Source organism: Tachypleus tridentatus, chromosome 10 (genome assembly GCF_004210375.1).
Source record: "Tachypleus tridentatus isolate NWPU-2018 chromosome 10, ASM421037v1, whole genome shotgun sequence".
NCBI classification, from domain to species: Eukaryota; Metazoa; Arthropoda; class Merostomata; order Xiphosura; family Limulidae; genus Tachypleus; species Tachypleus tridentatus.
The window spans coordinates 173,337,269-173,355,263 of record NC_134834.1 but is presented as its reverse complement, the minus strand read 5'-3'; the positions used below and the strand labels follow the sequence as shown (position 1 = coordinate 173,355,263).

The window sequence follows — 17,995 nt, the reverse complement described above, 5'->3', positions numbered from 1 at the left end:
GCATAAAAATATTTATGGAAAATACGGAAGCTAGAATACTACTTTTTAACTTTCATCAATATACCACTGTCTTCAGAACATCACTGAAATCATGGGTATATGGTACGAAATGCTAATTTTAAAATCACCCAGCATAACAAGATCTTTGAACAATCCAAACCAGGATATTCCAAATAATTTTGTGACATTTCACTTTCATTACAATGATAATCAAATAGAATATCATATCAATATGTATTCTCAAGACAGTTGGTGTGGGTATTAAAACTTTAATTAAAATAAAGCGCAGAAAAACGTTTCGACCTTCTTTGTTTGAAGATGACCTAAGAACGTCGAAACGTTGTTCTGTACTTTATTTTAATTAAAGTTTTAATATCAACCAGCTGTCTTGAGAATACATTTTTACTTCAAGTGGGTTTCTCGTTATCACGAATCATATCAGTATTATAAACAATTGTTTTGAATGTGACACCATAATCTTTAACGAAGAGAACTGAAATTTAAGAAGGATGACACAATTTACTATTGGCCAACAACACAATTTTCTTAAGACAAAACCCGATGTAAATCAGTAGCAAAGAAGTATAAACTTGTTGTAAAATCTAATTAATAAAACTATTATTTAAGTTACAAAAGTTGTATTAAGGTGTGGATTAAGATATACAGTATATACTAGCGAATGCCTCAGAATTTGGACTTTGTATAATTCAATAGATGTTGCAGCTGCCCAACGAAAGAGATGCTGTGAACAATGATTTAATTAGTTTAATACTTTTTGTGGCATCTTATAATCAGAAGATTAGAAAATATCATGTTATGTGTCAAAACATTTATCTTTAATGTTCATCCAAGGTAAAATGCACGTTTTGAAGCTACGAAGAATGTAGATGAAACGCAATATCGAACAAAGGATTCTAATGTTGTCAGCCAAAAGATTACCCATTTATTGAATTTCTCTGATTGTATGAAGCACCAAAGTGCAGTTACCTTAAAAATCACAATTATAGTTATAATGTCATGTTGGGCATCATGAAAAAAGAGATGCTAGTGCTCATATACCTGCATGTGGAAAAAATATGAACCTCAAGGTATATGTGAACTCAATTTAAATAGAAACATGTAAATGGCTCAAAACTTTGCTCTAAAGTATAAAATATGAAAAAACTCACGGCTAAAAAAAGGTGTTAAATGCAACGTAAATTCGGGGTTATTTTAGAACATTCATTGAAAAATATTCACTACTGTAAAAGTTGAAGCAAAGTGGCTGCTAATCTCATTACGTAATAATAATAAACCTTGTTAGCAGTTAAAAATCTGCGATGACTTACCTAATTGAAGGAGACGCGATTTTACATTAAGAAAAATATTTTAATTTGTAATATCAGACTTACACAATAGAAAACAGTGCCAAAAAAAATTCAAAGGCTAATGTGAATCCAAAGGTCTGTATCCGGACAAAGAAGCTGAATGCTAAAAGTGATATGTTTTGGTGAAACAAATCACCCTTGACTTGGAGCAAAAAAAAAAAAAAGAAGAACTAAGTATTCAAGATAATTATTTTAATTTGATGTCCTCTTTCGAGGCATAAAACCAATCATCCAACATCAAAGAAAAAAACATACGGAAGAAAGAGAGATAAAGGGAAAGCTGTAGTAAACTAAAAGTCAAGTAAAAAAGTAATAGATGAAGTCATAAAAGAACGTGGCAACCAAGACTAGACCTATTCAAATATAGAGCAAGTAGATTAAAACGAAATTGTCTTAACTAGATAATCCAGAAGAAAGAATCTAGATAATTTTAGGAGCCAAAGGTGTGAACTATATGTTCACTAGATAGCCGAGAAAAGTAACTACATGTCCTTTATGCTAATAATAATTATCTAAAATCTAGATAATTTGAGGAGCCAAAGGTGTGAACTATATGTTCACTAGATAGCCGAGAAAAGTAACTACATGTCCTTTATGCTAATAATAATTATCTAAAATCTAGATAATTTTAGGAGCCAAAGGTGTGAACTATATGTTCACTAGATAGCCGAGAAAAGTAACTACATGTCCTTTATGCTAATAATAATTATCTAAAATCTAGATAATTTTAGAGCCAAAGGTGTGAACTATATGTTCACTAGATAGCCGAGAAAAGTAACTACATGTCCTTTATGCTAATAATAATTATCTAAAATCTAGATAATTTTAGAGCCAAAGGTGTGAACTATATGTTCACTAGATAGCCGAGAAAAGTAACTACATGTCCTTTATGCTAATAATAATTATCTAAAATCTAGATAATTTTAGGAGCCAAAGGTGTGAACTATATGTTCACTAGATAGCCGAGAAAAGTAACTACATGTCCCTTATGCTAATAATAATTATCTAAAATCTAGATAATTTTAGGAGCCAAAGGTGTGAACTATATGTTCACTAGATAGCCGAGAAAAGTAACTACATGTCCTTTATGCTAATAATAATTATCTAAAATCTAGATAATTTTAGGAGCCAAAGGTGTGAACTATATGTTCACTAGATAGCCGAGAAAAGTAACTACATGTCCTTTATGCTAATAATAATTATCTAAAATCTAGATAATTTTAGGAGCCAAAGGTGTGAACTATATGTTCACTAGATAGCCGAGAAAAGTAACTACATGTCCTTTATTTTGAAAAGAAAGATGAAAAGAACTTAAAGTAAAGAGATGTCGGGACTGGGATGTTGGTGTTGAAATACCAACGACTTCAGATTGAGTTCTGTAGAAGCAGTATGAATGGAACTATTCCACTTGTTATCCACGCACTCTATCGTTAGTACAGGTGAACTAGTAATGCCAACAATTTTTTTGTCGTACAGAAATATAGTATAGACCAAGGTATACATTAACAGGTGGAATTTTCCAATTTTATCTCCTCTTTTATTTCTTACAGCAAGTCTGCTATTACCACAAGAAGTCGTTGCTGTATATCTATCAGGTAATGGAACAAGCTATAGCTCTGGAGAAATTGTCAAACCATCAGTAGTGGCGGTAGCGACAGCCTGAGACAAAATCAAAACTTCTCTTAAACCTTAATACTTTATTCCAAAATTGAAAGAGAAATCGTCTTAACTTATAATATCTAGAATCAAGTGTGTTCTATTAATTCTTATGGTGTTTTTTTTTATAACAAAGCCATATCGGGGCTATCTGTTATGTCCATCGAAGAGAATCGTACTCCTGATTTTGGCGTTGCAATTCTGTAGACTTATTGCTGTTCCAGCAGGGGACACAACTCTTCGTAATATAAATACGTATAATTAAGTTTTCTTGTACGTGTAGTTTAACTTCTAATACACATTTTTAGTCGAAGTATGTAATTATTTTTATTTTATATTATGTAAAAGGTTTTCTTAAAATGTCGTACACTATTAAATTTAGTGAGAGCTTATAGCGTCATGTGTGGTTGTGTGTTTTTCTTGTATTAAAGCCACAACGGACTATCTGCTGAGCCCACCAAGAGGAAGCGAATCCTCTGATTTTAGCGTTGTAAATTCCTAAACTTACCGCTGTACCAGCCGAGGATAATGTGGCCGTTTTAAATATATCCGTTAGGTTGCAGTGGTATCGAACGTTTATTTTATCTACCTATTTATCTCACATTTGTTGCCCCCCGCTTGTACAGCGGTATGTCTCCGGATTTACATCGCTAAAATCAGGGGTTCGATTCCCCTCGGTGGGCTGAGCAGATAGCCCTTTGTGGCTTTGCTATAAGAAAAACACACAAACACACACACTCACATTTGTCAAACAAGTGGCTGTTTATATTTAGGGCCCGAATTATAAGCGCCAAGTGCAACTTTTCAATTTAAAGTAAGATTTAAGTGCAATTTATATATTGCATACTTATTTTATAAATGTCATTACTATTTGTAAATGGCCTGGCATAGCCAAGCACGTAAGGCGTGCGACTCGTAATCCGAGGGTCGCGGGTTCGCGCCCGCGTCGCGCCAAACATGTTCGCCCTCCCAGCCGTGGGGGCGTATAATGTGACGGTCAATCCCACTATTCGTTGGTAAAAGAGTAGCTCAAGAGTTGGCGGTGGGTGGTGATGACTAGCTGCCTTCCCTCTAGTCTTACACTGCTAAATTAGGGACGGCTAGCACAGATAGCCCTCGAGTAGCTTTGTGCGAAATTCCAAAAAAACAAACAAACTATTTGTAAATTGACAAGTTGGTTGAGAAACATTATTTATTGATATATTGAATAAACAAGAAAATTTATAATCTTCCATTGATGTTATTAAATCGTCTCGCAGGTTTATAAGTTGTTAGGTACATATTATATTGGTTATGTAGACTTATACAGCACAATTTATCTGTAGAAAATACACATGAAGTTTGATAAAGTAAAGTGTGCATTAATAAATTATTATGCAGATTTCATTGATCCCCGTGTCAATTTAGTAAATAAACAAAGTAAGCATTGTCGATAAAACAAATAACTCGTTTTAAACAATATTATCCAACCATTTCAAAACGTCTACTTTACTTTACTCCGATTTCCATTTCTACCTGTTTTAAAAGATGTTGTTGTCGAGTTTTTTTGCAGAAAACGTGGTACAAGAAACAAAAAATCTTACAAAGATAAAATTCAGGATTCGATTCTCTGCGGTGGACACACACATACACTACGTACAGCAACTCGGTACACTTTCGCAGTATAAAGAAGTTTCAAAGTTTTATATAATTTACTGATGCTCGTGTTAGAAAGCACATTATGTTACTATAACAGTAAACTGACAGACGACGATTTGAAAACATAACAAAGTCAATTTATTTTTGGGTGACAGAGGGTCGCGGGTTCGAATCCCGGTCGCACCAAACATGCTCGCCCTTTCACCGTGGGAGCGTTATAATGTGACGGTCAATCCCATTATTCGTTGGTAAAAGAGTAGCCCAAGAGTTGGCGGTGGGTGGTGATGACTAGCTGCCTTCCTTCTAGTCTTACACTGCTAAATTAGGGACGGCTAGCACACATAGCCCTCGAGTAGCTTTGTGCGAAATCCAAACAAACAATCTGTCGAAATATGTGGTATGTTCACTCAAAATCACTTCATTATACTTATAAATACTTTGTTGTCTGTCAGTTTATTGTTATTTATTGATATGTGAAGGAATAGTATCGTAAAAAACACACAACTATTAGAAAGTGATACGTTTTACCAACAACTATTCACACATACATAAGTCACAATAATATCAATGTTTGAGTCGTTGTGAGCTTTCGATTCCTTGTGTGTTTGATTATTTTCGTTTTCAGAAACTACCAAGACTTGACGTGTGTTTAAAGAGTCTATTATGCACGTATACTCTCTGACAGATACCTTTTATTATCTGTAAAAATCACTTGCTATTGAGCGACTTATGTTGGTATATATATATATTCTAAATATCTTAATTTTTGTGTTCATACTCACGAAAGTACAGCACGTGTTTGAATTGTCATGTTCACGCGTAATTTCTCGAAATTTTCTGGTTTTTGTGTTTAAACAGCAAATGTTTTCTTAAATTACAAAAACTTACCTTTCTTTAGATGGTCACGTAGCTGGTAGCCCCTAACGTATTTTGAGAAATTGTTTCGAAGAAGACAGTGAGGATATATTTCGATTATTTTCTAAAAATACGGCACGTAAAAATATAAGAGGCGGGATTTTCTTCAATAGATGCTGATTGTTGAACCGTAGTCAAAAAACAATGTTCTTCTCTGAACTTACATCTTCCAATTTGTTCTCCTTACATCGATGTTTCATTCTATCCCCACTGTATTGAGACAGACGTTTGTTTTGAGCATGCAATAGAATCACTTGAAGTGACGTTCCCTTCTACTAAGGTATGTTCCACACTGCCCGGATGTGCAGTCATAGCAACCGGATCAGTCCGGAATATACTGTTTAGCGGCAACGCAGATGCTGAACTTTTACAATATCGACTACATTTCTACTGGATGATAACAATAAAGTAGACTCCAATGAATTTACAACTTTGAGGAGACAGTTGTTTGTAATCCAATGAAATTTTTAACTGCGAGCAGACACAATTCTTCCAATAAATGTGCGATAAATAATATTTTTTTCAATTTATATTAAATATGAAATATATAATACTTCATTTAACTTTATCTTTACTTTGAGCTGTACACAATAAACGAGATGGTAAAAAAATAGTAAAAAATGGCTCATACATCAACTCGTACTTGTTTTTGATGGCTAGAAATATTTAAGATATCTCTAAACGTATGTTTCTCCATTAGCTAATTACGTGTTATTAAGTTCGTTAAAATATCCATATATGTTTTTATTATTAGAAACTCTGAATATTTAAGCGGTATATTATTTGAAGTTGAGCTTTTACTTTTATTATTTAAACACATTATTGCATCTCTATATGTTGTGCATGTTGACAATAACAACAATAATATATATAAAACCACCTGACATTATTACAGTGATCCAGAAATCCAACAGTACTGTTGAGATTTACAAATAAAAAGCATTGAAAGTATTAGTGAATTTATTTAATCGACCAGTAAGATGTTGACAAAGTTTATGATGTAACATTAAATATTAGACAATTTAGTTATATGATTATTTTATCTAATTTATAAAGCGTCTTTGCTGGTCATCTTTATCACGAATAATTTATTAAACGTTTCTGACTCTTCAGATTTCCATCTTAAGTAAGCTAGAGGTACAAAAATAAATACCATGTTTAGTAATTACACAAGAAATGTAAAATAATTTGTAATAAAGAATAGTAAAAAATAATAGAAGAAAATGGACAGTATGTAGCACAAATGAAATAAGTCATATTAAAATAGACTTAAGTTATGAGATCAAATAAGAAATTAGATAATACTGACTTCAACTTAATTCTTCACTTATGAGTTTTGTTTTGTTATGAAAATATTTTGTTTGTTTAACTTATTTAATTTTATTAATGTTTAAATTGCTCATCAAATATTAAAACTAAAGCACAAGTTCATAGATTATAATCTTTGAATAGCTGAGGAAATCTTTAAACGTAAATTAAATAACTTGAAAAATGTTTGATTAATTAAAGTAATAATTTATCTATGCAGCACAAAATCTATTTGGGGATTATTGTACAAAGCGTAAAATGATCAGTAAAAGTATTTTAACCATTTATATCTGATACATGTATTGTGTACAGGGCTGGGATATTATATCTGATACATGTATTTGTACAAGACTGGGATATTATATCTGATACATGTATTTGTACAAGACTGGGATATTATATCTGATACATGTATTTGTACAAGACTGGGATATTATATCTGATACATGTATTTGTACAGGACTGGGATATTATATCTGATACATGTATTTGTACAGGACTGGGATATTTATTGGATGACAACAAATTAAAGAGTGAAAGACTTTAAAAGCATTAATAAGATCAACAGTTTATCTTTAAATCTGAATGTTGTTAGATTTAATTAAATGTCAGTAAAACAAGTATTGAAATGAATAAAAGGATTATATCATACGTGAAATAAAAACTTCAGTGACTTCCAAACAACGTAGATATTGATTCATTGTATAGTATCCTAGAAACAGGGTCCACCCACGATAAGTCAAATAACAGAACCAGTGTTAGTGTGCACAGTCTTGATAGTTACCACGCCTGTTTTGCTGTAAATAATTTTTTGCAATTTAAGATCCATTATTAGTTTCTGCCTAACAGTTCTCGATATTGCTTATCGATGTAGAACTGCAACTGGTATCTGAAACTCGTTTGTAAGATAGTGGTTGTTAATTCAGTTTATATGTTTATTAATTTTATCGTTCCATACAAAATAACAATTTCTGAATACATCAAAAAGTAGTCAGGTAGATATATAATTCCATTTCAAAGGAGCTATAGTTATGATAATTAAGAATCACGCTGATCTTTCCTTACTCTCACTTAGTTTTACCTTTAGGTCACCACTGTTCTCTTGTTGTCATATAGCTTCACTATTCTGTGTTCTTTACGTGTACTGTGCTGTGGTTATCTAGTACTCTTAGCTTGCGGAAGAAGTTCAACAAAAATAAAAGGGAACAAAAATATATACCATTGAAAAGACTACTATTTTCCTAATCTTTGTCACGACAGCAGAACAAATAGAAAAAGTAACAACTCATAGATAGGGGTTATATTACAATAAGCCAACTTGATAGGACTAGCATAACATTATCCTGTTATAATGGAGAAAATTCTTTTTTTTTTGACAAATACAGATAAATAAAATTAATGAAAGGAAAATTTGAAAGTCTATTATATACGAAACGCTAAAATTATTTCCGATGCATAAAGTTGATTAAATGCTACAGTTAACTGAATTTAAGATTTTAAAGTATCTATTAGTCGGTAATAGAAACTATTTAAATGGAGATCCTACGGTTTATTATAACCACAAAGTTTTACAATGATTTTAATTTAAGTCCTTAGGAAAAATTAGATTTGCAGTATGAATGTTTAGAAGAGTTGCTTGAACATTTACCAATACTTTACCTCAATACAAAACAGAGTAAAATTTTAACATGACTTACCTGAAACCTCCTTGCAATAGAACATAATAATGTTAACTTTACTAGGACTAGTAGTGAGTGGAGAAGCTGCTCCTAAGGATCTCTGCTTATGCTGTATGTAAATGTTCACCATAATTGGATACAAAAGTCGTAATATCACAGTTCAAAAACTGATTTCAGGAATATGTTTTTTCCTGCATCCAGTTCTCAGAAAAAATGTAGGAAGGAATAGAGAAAACTATATATATTTTTTCTGTATTCTATGATGGTAGATATAAGGTTTTGTGGTACTATTTTACGAAATATAACAATTAAAAATGAACTCCACTCCATCAGTCAAATCGTCTAATCACGAGTTTAATTCAGTTCAATAACCAACATTCATTCATTTTGATGAATGATTAGACTGAAAACATGCTAGAAGTTTCCACTTAACTAACTTTAATTTTTCTCTTAAATATGAGAAGGAAAGCACATAACTATGTATGATTACACATCAATGTCTAAATTATTGTACCAGTAATTTATTCATCATCAAGTTATTTAATCTCATGACGTGAATCCAATATCTTATTGTTGACAAATATACATCTAGAGTTAATTTATATGAAGCATCTATTCATACTTTACACAAGAGCTTCTTTCAATATTACTTTATTTTTTTATTCTCTGACCAGTAAGGTTCACTGCTTCACTTGCTGCCACTTGCGGTGCTTATTTTGTTGGCGTGACGAGGATGACGTGCAGGAGTATCAGCAACACGTAAGACAAGTGAATACAGATATAAAATTTTACAGAAATTCCCTTCTATTTTCAATATATTTCATAACATGTAATTTTAGGTACTCTGAAATCTGGGCCATAACCAACAACCTTTGAAACTTTCATGGCGAGTATTGTTCGAGAATTAAATACTAAGATAGTAACAAAGAAGAAAACTATGAAGCTATCAAACCTGTAAGAATTAGAAAATGAATAAAATAAGGAGTTTTTGTATTTACTTCGGGCACAGCCAAGAACCCTTGAAAATTTTCATGGTAATAAGAAATTGTGAAACTTATGTCAGTGATAATAATAAAAAAACGCTATAGACTATAAATTCAGGTTTCTTTTGTATATAATATTGGTAAATTGTTTGTGATGGAATAAAAAAAATGAAATTGGCAACAACTACTAAGTTCAGAGTGACACCTGTCCGGAAAATCTCGGAGGACTAATCTAAAAAAGCAACTCGGGTAGAAAGGATGACATTTGGAAAGCCTTTTCTTTCTACCAGAACTACTTTTGTGGATTAGTCCTTCAAGACTGAAGAAGAAAGGCTTTAGAAATGTCGCCCTTTCAGCCCGAGGTACTTTCGTAGATTAGTTCTCCAAACCGTCTCAATTAAAATCCTTACATTACTGGTTTCCTCACTGGCAAAACAAATAAAATCAGCATTTCAAATTACCAAATGTTGCTCTACATAAAAGTAATATTCTAAGGTTAACTAAAGAAAAATTATAATGACGAAAGCTGAGATTATATTCAAAACCAAGCTTTCGATAAACAAAGTGGAGAATCCAGTAATATGGAGATTTCATTATTCATGTAAAGTCGAGACGACTTAGTCTGTTATGTGATAATTAGCCTAATTAAGTGATGTGTCTACTTCGATCACTGTCTTGTTTGGTTCCTTTTTTTTTAAGTTTGACATGACTAGGTGGTTAGGGCACTCGACTACTAATCTGAGGGTCGCTGTTTCGAATCACCGTCATATCAGACACGATCATCCTTTAAGTCGAGGCTGCGTTATAATGCGACGGTCAATCTCTACTATTCGTTTCTAAAAGAGCAGCTCAAGAGTTGGCGGGTGGATGGGAATGATTAGCTGCCGTCACTATAGTCTTACACGACTAAATTAGAGATGGATAGCGCAAATAGCCCTCGCGTAGTTTTGCTCATATTAAAAAAAACAAACAGTTTTTTCAAGTTCAAAAGCCAGTCTTACGTGCTATACATAGATTTTTTTTTTATTTAACGACAATGTTTTTAATATTTCAATACTCCATTCACATGTTCTGCATGTATAACGCAATTCTTCAAAGTTAGTTATACAACAACTTACTTTTATATTTAATGTGAATAATAGTAATAATGCGTTCAAATGCTTGCGTCAGGATATGAAGCATGTTCCTAAGAAAAAAATTGTAACGTTTAACAGTTTTTAACAGCAGTTCTCAAAATTTATTTTGCACGTAGGATGCTTGTTTGTTTTTAATTTTCGCAGAAAGCTACTCGAGGGCTATCTGTGCTAGCCGTCCCTAATTTTGTTGTGTAAGACTAGAGGGAAGGCAGCTAGTCATCACCACCAACTCTTGGGCTACTCTTTTACCAACGAAAAGTGGGATTGACCGTCACATAATAACGCCCCCACGGCTGGGAGGGCGAGCATGTTTAGCACGACTCGGATGCGAACCCGCCACCCTCAGATTAAGAGCGCATGCCTTAACGTGCTCGGCCATGCCGGGCCACGTAGGATATACTGAAATGAGACCATACATTAAATGTATTCATACTATGTTCTGGAAATGGCTTGACTAAAATGGTTATGTAGTGTATTTATTAAACTTTTGATTTCTCAGTAAGATTTCACTACATAATAAAAAGGCGTGTTAAATATTTACTTTCTTTTAAGAGTTATCTTGGAATTACTTATATATAAGCTATTTTTTATGGTAACTAAATATAAATCATCAGTAATCAATAAGTTTTGTTTGTTTTTGAATTTCGCACAAAGCTACTCGAGGGCTATCTGTGCTAGCCGTCCCTAATTTAGTAGTGTAAGACTAGAGGGAAGGCAGCTAGTCATCACCACCCACCGCCAACTCTTGGGTTACTCTTTTACCAACGGGGTCGGCATGGCCAAGCGTGTTAAGGCGTGTGACTCGTAATCTGAGGGTCGTGGGTTCGCATCCCGGTCGCGCCAAACATGCTCGCCCTTTCAGCCGTGGGGGCGTTATAATTTACGGTCAATCCCACTATTCGTATTAAATTAGGGACGGTCAGTGCAGATAGCCCTTGTGTAGCTTTGCGCAAAATTTAAACCAAACCAAACTGTTTCAAGTGTATCAGTCACAGGCTAATAAATGTTTTAAACAGTTTGCTAGTTAAATATAAAACATTTTCAAACACTTTTTTAATGAAAAAATTTTCCGAAGGGTTATGATTTAATTTATGACTTACAATTGATTTGTCAAATTTAGTTTGGAAGCAATTTTATATTTATATTTGACTTTCTAAGATAACCAAAAAAACACGAAACGTTGACCAATAAATTTGTTTTTCTTACCCTTGCATTAAAACGTTTATAACCATGATTCTACAAGATCACAGCAAACTCAGTAATATTATATTAAAGAAAACTTAATATGAGAGTCCTTAGATTTTTAAAAGGTTTTATTCTGTTTTTTTTTTTTGGGGGGGGCATATTTTCAGTTTATTATATATGGGCCTGGCATGACCAAGCGTGTTAAGGCGTGCAACTCGTAATCTGAAGGTCGCGGGTTCACATCCCCATCGCGCCAAACATGCTCGCCCTTTCAGCCGTGGGGGCGTTATAAAGTGATGGCCAATTCCACTATTCGTTGGTAAAAGAGTAGCCCAAGAGTTGGTGGTGGTTGGTGATGACTAGCTGCCTTCCCTCTAGTCTTACACTACTAAATTAGGGACGGCTAGCACAGATAGCCCTCGAGTAGCTTTGTGCAAAATTCCAAAACATACATACAAACAAACAGTTTATTATATTGTGGGTTTAACCCATTTTTTCGCCTTGTAAACTCCACATAAACTATGAAAGATAGATGAGTAATAAAATATGCTTACTATCTTCCTTCTTGGATATATTTGTGAACTTTATCGTCAGTTCGTATAGTATTTTATGATTGCTTATAACCACACGAATGTGTGTAAATTGATCACCAAATTTCTCTGTTTGTTTTCTTTTTTTTTTTGTCTGTGCGTGTGGAGACTATTAGGTTAATGATTTTTAACATTTTTCTTTTACTTTTTTATTCTTTAGCTTTGTTACTATTGCAATATTTCTTAGATGACTATTTTATTTGATTATAATTCAGGTTATTTGCCATGTTTTTTGAAACAGTAAATATGTCGACACAGTTGCAGTGAAAATGAATGGTGAATGTTGCATTGAGTTCTGATTGGAGGGTCTTAAGCAGCGGGTAATTTGAATTGAACCTTTAACGGCAGTATTATCGGTATTGTAACTAGTTTGTACTTTGTAGTAAACGTCTAAGTGAATTTGTATATGTTGACAGGTTTATTAATTTTGAAATGGAAGATTCGAAGTACGAATTTCATTGCCCAATGTTTCTTGACTTTAATTCTCCAGAAGAAGACCAAGAAGGTGAACTTTTAGCTTTTTTTGGTAAGTAGTTAGCTTATGAGTTGGGAAGGTAGTTTTAACTTGTTACTAATGGTAGTGTTACAACTTATACTGTTACTATTACACTTACAGTGACAGTAGACATTTGCGATTAGGCCTATCAAACAAATTAAATGGCTAAGTTTAAGTTATCTAAGTTAATATTACTATTAAAAATAATTGTTTTTAAGTAGTACCTCTAATAGTAGTCTCAGTCAACTCGAATTAACTTGAAGTGAGTAAGCAACTATTATTAATATAATAATATATTCTGTGTGTGTTGTGTGAGTCCTACTTTTTGAAACATTGCCATATGGTATATTGAGCTCCTACCTATCATTAATAATATAATTGGTCAGATATATTGACTAATTACTTTTTTATTTGCAGTAGTTCATAATAAACTGGTAAAAGCAGTGTTATGTGACAACAGTAAAAAATATTTTGTGAGATATTTTTGTAGTGTTACAGTTTAGATGTTAGCTAGGGAACATGACATTAGTCTTAGAAATAAAGAACCTACAAATTAGTAGAATATTATAAATAATATCATAAAAATAAAGTGACCTCTATGATTATCTGGAAGCAAAATCTTATTAAAAATACCACTTAGTACAGGAAAAAAGTATTAATATCAGAGTAAATTATTTAACCTGCAATTGCTAAGTTGTGGTTGATGAAGTCTGTTAGTCCTTGAACTGTTTACTTCCAGTAAAGTATTTGGATCACTCGTGTATATTTAGTTACTCATTCAGTTAGCTGTTAATTTTACAAGTAAGTTTATTTATAGTTATGCATTAATCATACTACTATTACTCAGCATTAGTGAGTTATTTCTGTTTGAATGTCATTGGTAAAATTATGCCAATAAATTATCACATAGTAGCTTATGGAAACATTAAGGAAGAAGTTAATGTATTATTATTATTACATAGCCTGTAATTCAAATTATTTTGCCACATAATTTAAAAACTAGACCATGGAAATAACAACAATGCAACAGAATAATGTGTTCTTACTAATTTCTTTTTTGGCTTTTTTACACCTGGTGTCAAGGATAATGTGATGACTAATTGAAGTTTAAGATAATGATTAATATAAAGATAACAATTAGCTACTTGGCCATTAATTGTTTAGAGGATACCCTTTCACACCCATTCCTAAGAAAAAGTTGAAATGCAACCTTCAATTTTCAGGAAATTAGGGATTTTCCTCTTAAACTTTTGTAAAATGCCAATAACTTGAATGATGATAATTCCTTAAGATAATTATCTTCTTAGTAAAATAGACATTTCTTAGCAGAGTCTATTCTTTCTAAACTTTAAATTTGCTTCCTTGTACTGTTGTTTTTAAAGAACAACACAAAGAAATAGGAAATTTTTATTCTATTAGTCTTTGAGATAATTTTATAAACTTAACCCTTCTTCTTTTAAGAGTAAATATGTTAGATCTCTAGCTCAGTAATGATTCTAGTAGTAGTCATTTGAATTCTTAATACATCAATAACTTATATTATTATTGATATAAAAAGTTAAGATTCAAGGTATACTACTTGTATCAAAGGTGTAGTTTGACTGGATTAGATTAATATTCAACACTCTTATTAGCTAGTCTTCTGTGTGGTACCTTAGTTTAGTTTCTGACATTCAATGCCCTTCCAAAGTAAAAGTATGTCATCTTTATACTTAAAAATACCTTTTATTTTCTCAGAGAAAATGAAGACTTAATTCCAATTTTAAAAGTTGTGCTCTTTAAAATTCCTCTATTTCAAAAGTCATTTAGATGTTTCTTTGTTTGTTTTTTGGCACTATTTCAAAATTTCATGTTTCCTGTATCAAATATATTTTGGAAAGCCAAATATACTAAATGAAAATCCATATCAATATCATCCTTAAATAAAGTTAATAGAATAAGAAGGAAGGTCCTCCTTTATTAAATCTGTTGGCATTATTTTATTTATGGTATTATTCAATAAAGTAATGAGAACTTGAGAAATTGTTTTGTTCCATGACCATTTGCAGATGTTAAGAAAGGATGACAAATCCTCTTTTCTTCTTTCATTTTTTGTGGAAGAATATATTTACTTTGCTATATGCTAAGACAATGTCATCAAGGAAACAAATTAAAAATAAAATCAATATTTAGAGGATTGAGGATTAATTTGTACACAAGCTCTTAAATGCTAGGTTACACTCACTTGGTGCATGAATCCATTTGTTGCAATATTGTTCTCTTTCATGCAGTCTTGTTGTGCAATGCAGTATTTATTAAATATACTCTGGAAGGTCTTGCCAACATATTGCTTAGTTCAGAAACGTGGAACAATTTCCTGTAATGCCAGAACACTTTGTACACACTCATTTTGGGCAGATGTTAGCCTTTTCTATGGGATAGTTCAGATTGTTCATCAAAATGGAGTTTTGAATATCTTATAAGTAGGTTATTCTTCTTTTTTTTATATTACATGATAACTCAAAAACTGAAACAATGGTGTCAATTTCACATTGAGGTGATACAGCTTCAAACACAGTATCCTCTTTTGTATGCATTATTAATAATTAGAAGTTATTAAAAAAAAAACAACTCATACTTGTAGTGCAAACAGTGTTATCCTTACCAATTTAAATTAGTTTTCTTACAAGTTACAGAAATTTGGTATTCCTTGAAAAAAAACTTGAGTGGAGGTTGAAATAAGAATTATCAGTCAATAATAGATAAACAATAAATATTACAGTTAGAACCTCATTGTACTTGAAACTTGGTTATAAGTACAACTTTCCTATGTCTATTGAAATGCTGGATTAAAAAAAAAGTAAACAAGCAAAGACAAATCATTTCAAAAAAATGGGAGTACATGTAAGAATTGCTAATATTCTTCATAAACAATGGAAACAAGATAGTAGGGATGGCATTTACATCATTCATACATAAATGTGATACTACTGTAGTTATTACTTCAAAACAATACCTGTCACAATCATTACAAAAATGAAAACAGTATATATATAAACATTAGAAATTTGATTGTGGTGACATGTAAATAATGTCTGATGATCAAGGACTACTTTGTTCTTGCTGAGTTAAAGGTCTGTATTGATGACTTCTAAGAAAAAAACAAATCAATATTTAAGAGATTAGTTTCTAAATTATGTAGCTTTTTTATTAAACTATAATGAAATAAATGTTTAGATTCTTTTTATAACTGTACTTAAGTTGAATATTAGGGGTAATAGGTTTTAAGCTTTAGAAGTCTAAATGCAAATTCTAGTAAAAGGTCTGGGAAACAGTAGGATTTTAGTATTACTAATAACTTATTACTTTTAACAAGCCTTTGAACAATCTTTGTAAAATTCCAAATACTAGTACCAAGTGTTCTTTCAAAGGCTGTAGTTAAATGTGTTAGTCATTTGTTAGAATGTACTAAATCATTTTTCTTAACATTATTTTCTTATCAATGAATTAGGTAAAAAAACTAATGTTAAACAAGAACCAGAGCCATCTGGTGATGCAGCAAAACATAAAGGAGATAACCAAGAATTTCTGATGCCACCAAGTTGCCCCCACATAAATGAAAACGTCTTGCCTGCAGAAACTCAGAGATGTGAAACAGTGACAGTTGAGATTCCACAGAATGATTTGAGTGATAGAAAAGATAATAAAGAAAATGAAACAGGTAGTTAGTACTTACAAGTTGGGATTTGTTTTCATAAATAATGTGGTTTTTAACATTTTAGTTTAGTTTAAAATTGTAAAACTTAACAAAATCATGGACACCATTGAGGTCCTTTAGATTACACTTCATTTAAACAGCCATAATTTGCTTTATTTTTAGCTAATAATTATTAGCTCAGGTGGTTATTTTATGTTTTGCCTATGACACTAACTTTTAAATTAGTAATTGTGAGTTTCTCTGCCAGCCATTGCTATTAAGTTTGTTCTTGAACTTTAAATAAACTGGCCTTTTTAGGCACTACTTTCTAAGTTAATTATTAGTAATAACAGAGTGCCTTGCTTAATTTCTTTAAAAAGCTTTTACTTTGTGCTTTATACAAATGTGTAACTTTAATTTCATGCATCAGTTCATTGTTAAAGTATTTATGTTTCATATCTTGACATTTAAAATTTGCATATACATTAAGAGTGTGTGTGTGTGTGTGTGTGTGTGTGTATATATATATATATATATATATATATATATAAGGTTGAAGGTAAAAATATTCATTTAGTTTTCACTCGTCCAATTTCTGTGTGATTTTAGATATGGAAGATTCATACCTATTCCAAAACGGGGAATTTGAAGTTGCACTTTGTTGTCACTCACATCTCTTTGTAGTGCCAAATACAAAAAAGAAATTAGAGACTGGCTTTAGACCTTTTCTGTCTCATTTATTATGAAGATATTTCTACATTTTAAGTGGAACCTATAAGAAACTTTGAAGAGCTTCTTTGGCAAAGATGATACTTAAACATCCCAATTCACTTTGTTCTCATCCATAGTTTTGTTTTTCAGATTGTAGAGTAATTTGTCAATTTATGGCTTTTCAATTTTGGTCTGGCTTCAGTATCCTAAGTCTTTGCACATCTAGTCAAACCGTTAGCACACAGTATTGATAATCATCATTTCATAGATGACTACAAATTTCTCACTCAATGGTTTCCTCGACACTAAATTTACCTCCCAATTAGCTTCTTTTCTGTGTTGGAATTTTATGAGCTTAAATCTCAGCTTGTGTTTAATGAATATCTGGTTCATCTGAGATTTTATGTTAACATACTCCCAGGAACTTACCTCTTTCCTTTGGCTTTGTAATCTCTGGAATTTTAGCGAGTATACTTTTTGATCAGCCAAACACATTCTGATTTGGGAATGATGGTTTCTCTTTACATGGCAAATCCTATGGATTGTGCTTACTTGAGACACTATCTTGCCCCTTTGTGTATTTTATCTTTAGATTTGTTGTATTTTGGAATTTCTTCAAGTATTTTTAATTACCTTTGAGTGTTCACCATTTGTG

At 31.9% G+C, this 17,995-nt stretch overlaps 2 protein-coding genes across 2 annotated transcripts in view; one reads left to right on the top strand and one right to left on the bottom strand.

The window, feature by feature from the left end:
- Positions 1-6,057, bottom strand: part of LOC143230935 (alpha-1A adrenergic receptor-like) — a 58,836-nt gene extending 52,779 nt beyond the window's left edge. The window contains exon 1 of the mRNA XM_076465264.1: positions 5,550-6,057. The gene's annotated coding sequence lies outside the window, so the exon portion shown is untranslated. The remainder of the gene's footprint in view (positions 1-5,549) is intronic.
- A 6,642-nt stretch (positions 6,058-12,699) lies between these two features.
- The window catches only part of LOC143230934 (targeting protein for Xklp2-like), a 63,221-nt gene continuing 57,925 nt past the window's right edge, over positions 12,700-17,995 (top strand). The window contains exons 1-3 of the mRNA XM_076465261.1: positions 12,700-12,777; positions 12,874-12,983; positions 16,444-16,653. Of these exons, the coding sequence (XP_076321376.1) occupies positions 12,731-12,777; positions 12,874-12,983; positions 16,444-16,653 (367 nt within the window). The 5' untranslated portion in view covers positions 12,700-12,730. The remainder of the gene's footprint in view (positions 12,778-12,873; positions 12,984-16,443; positions 16,654-17,995) is intronic.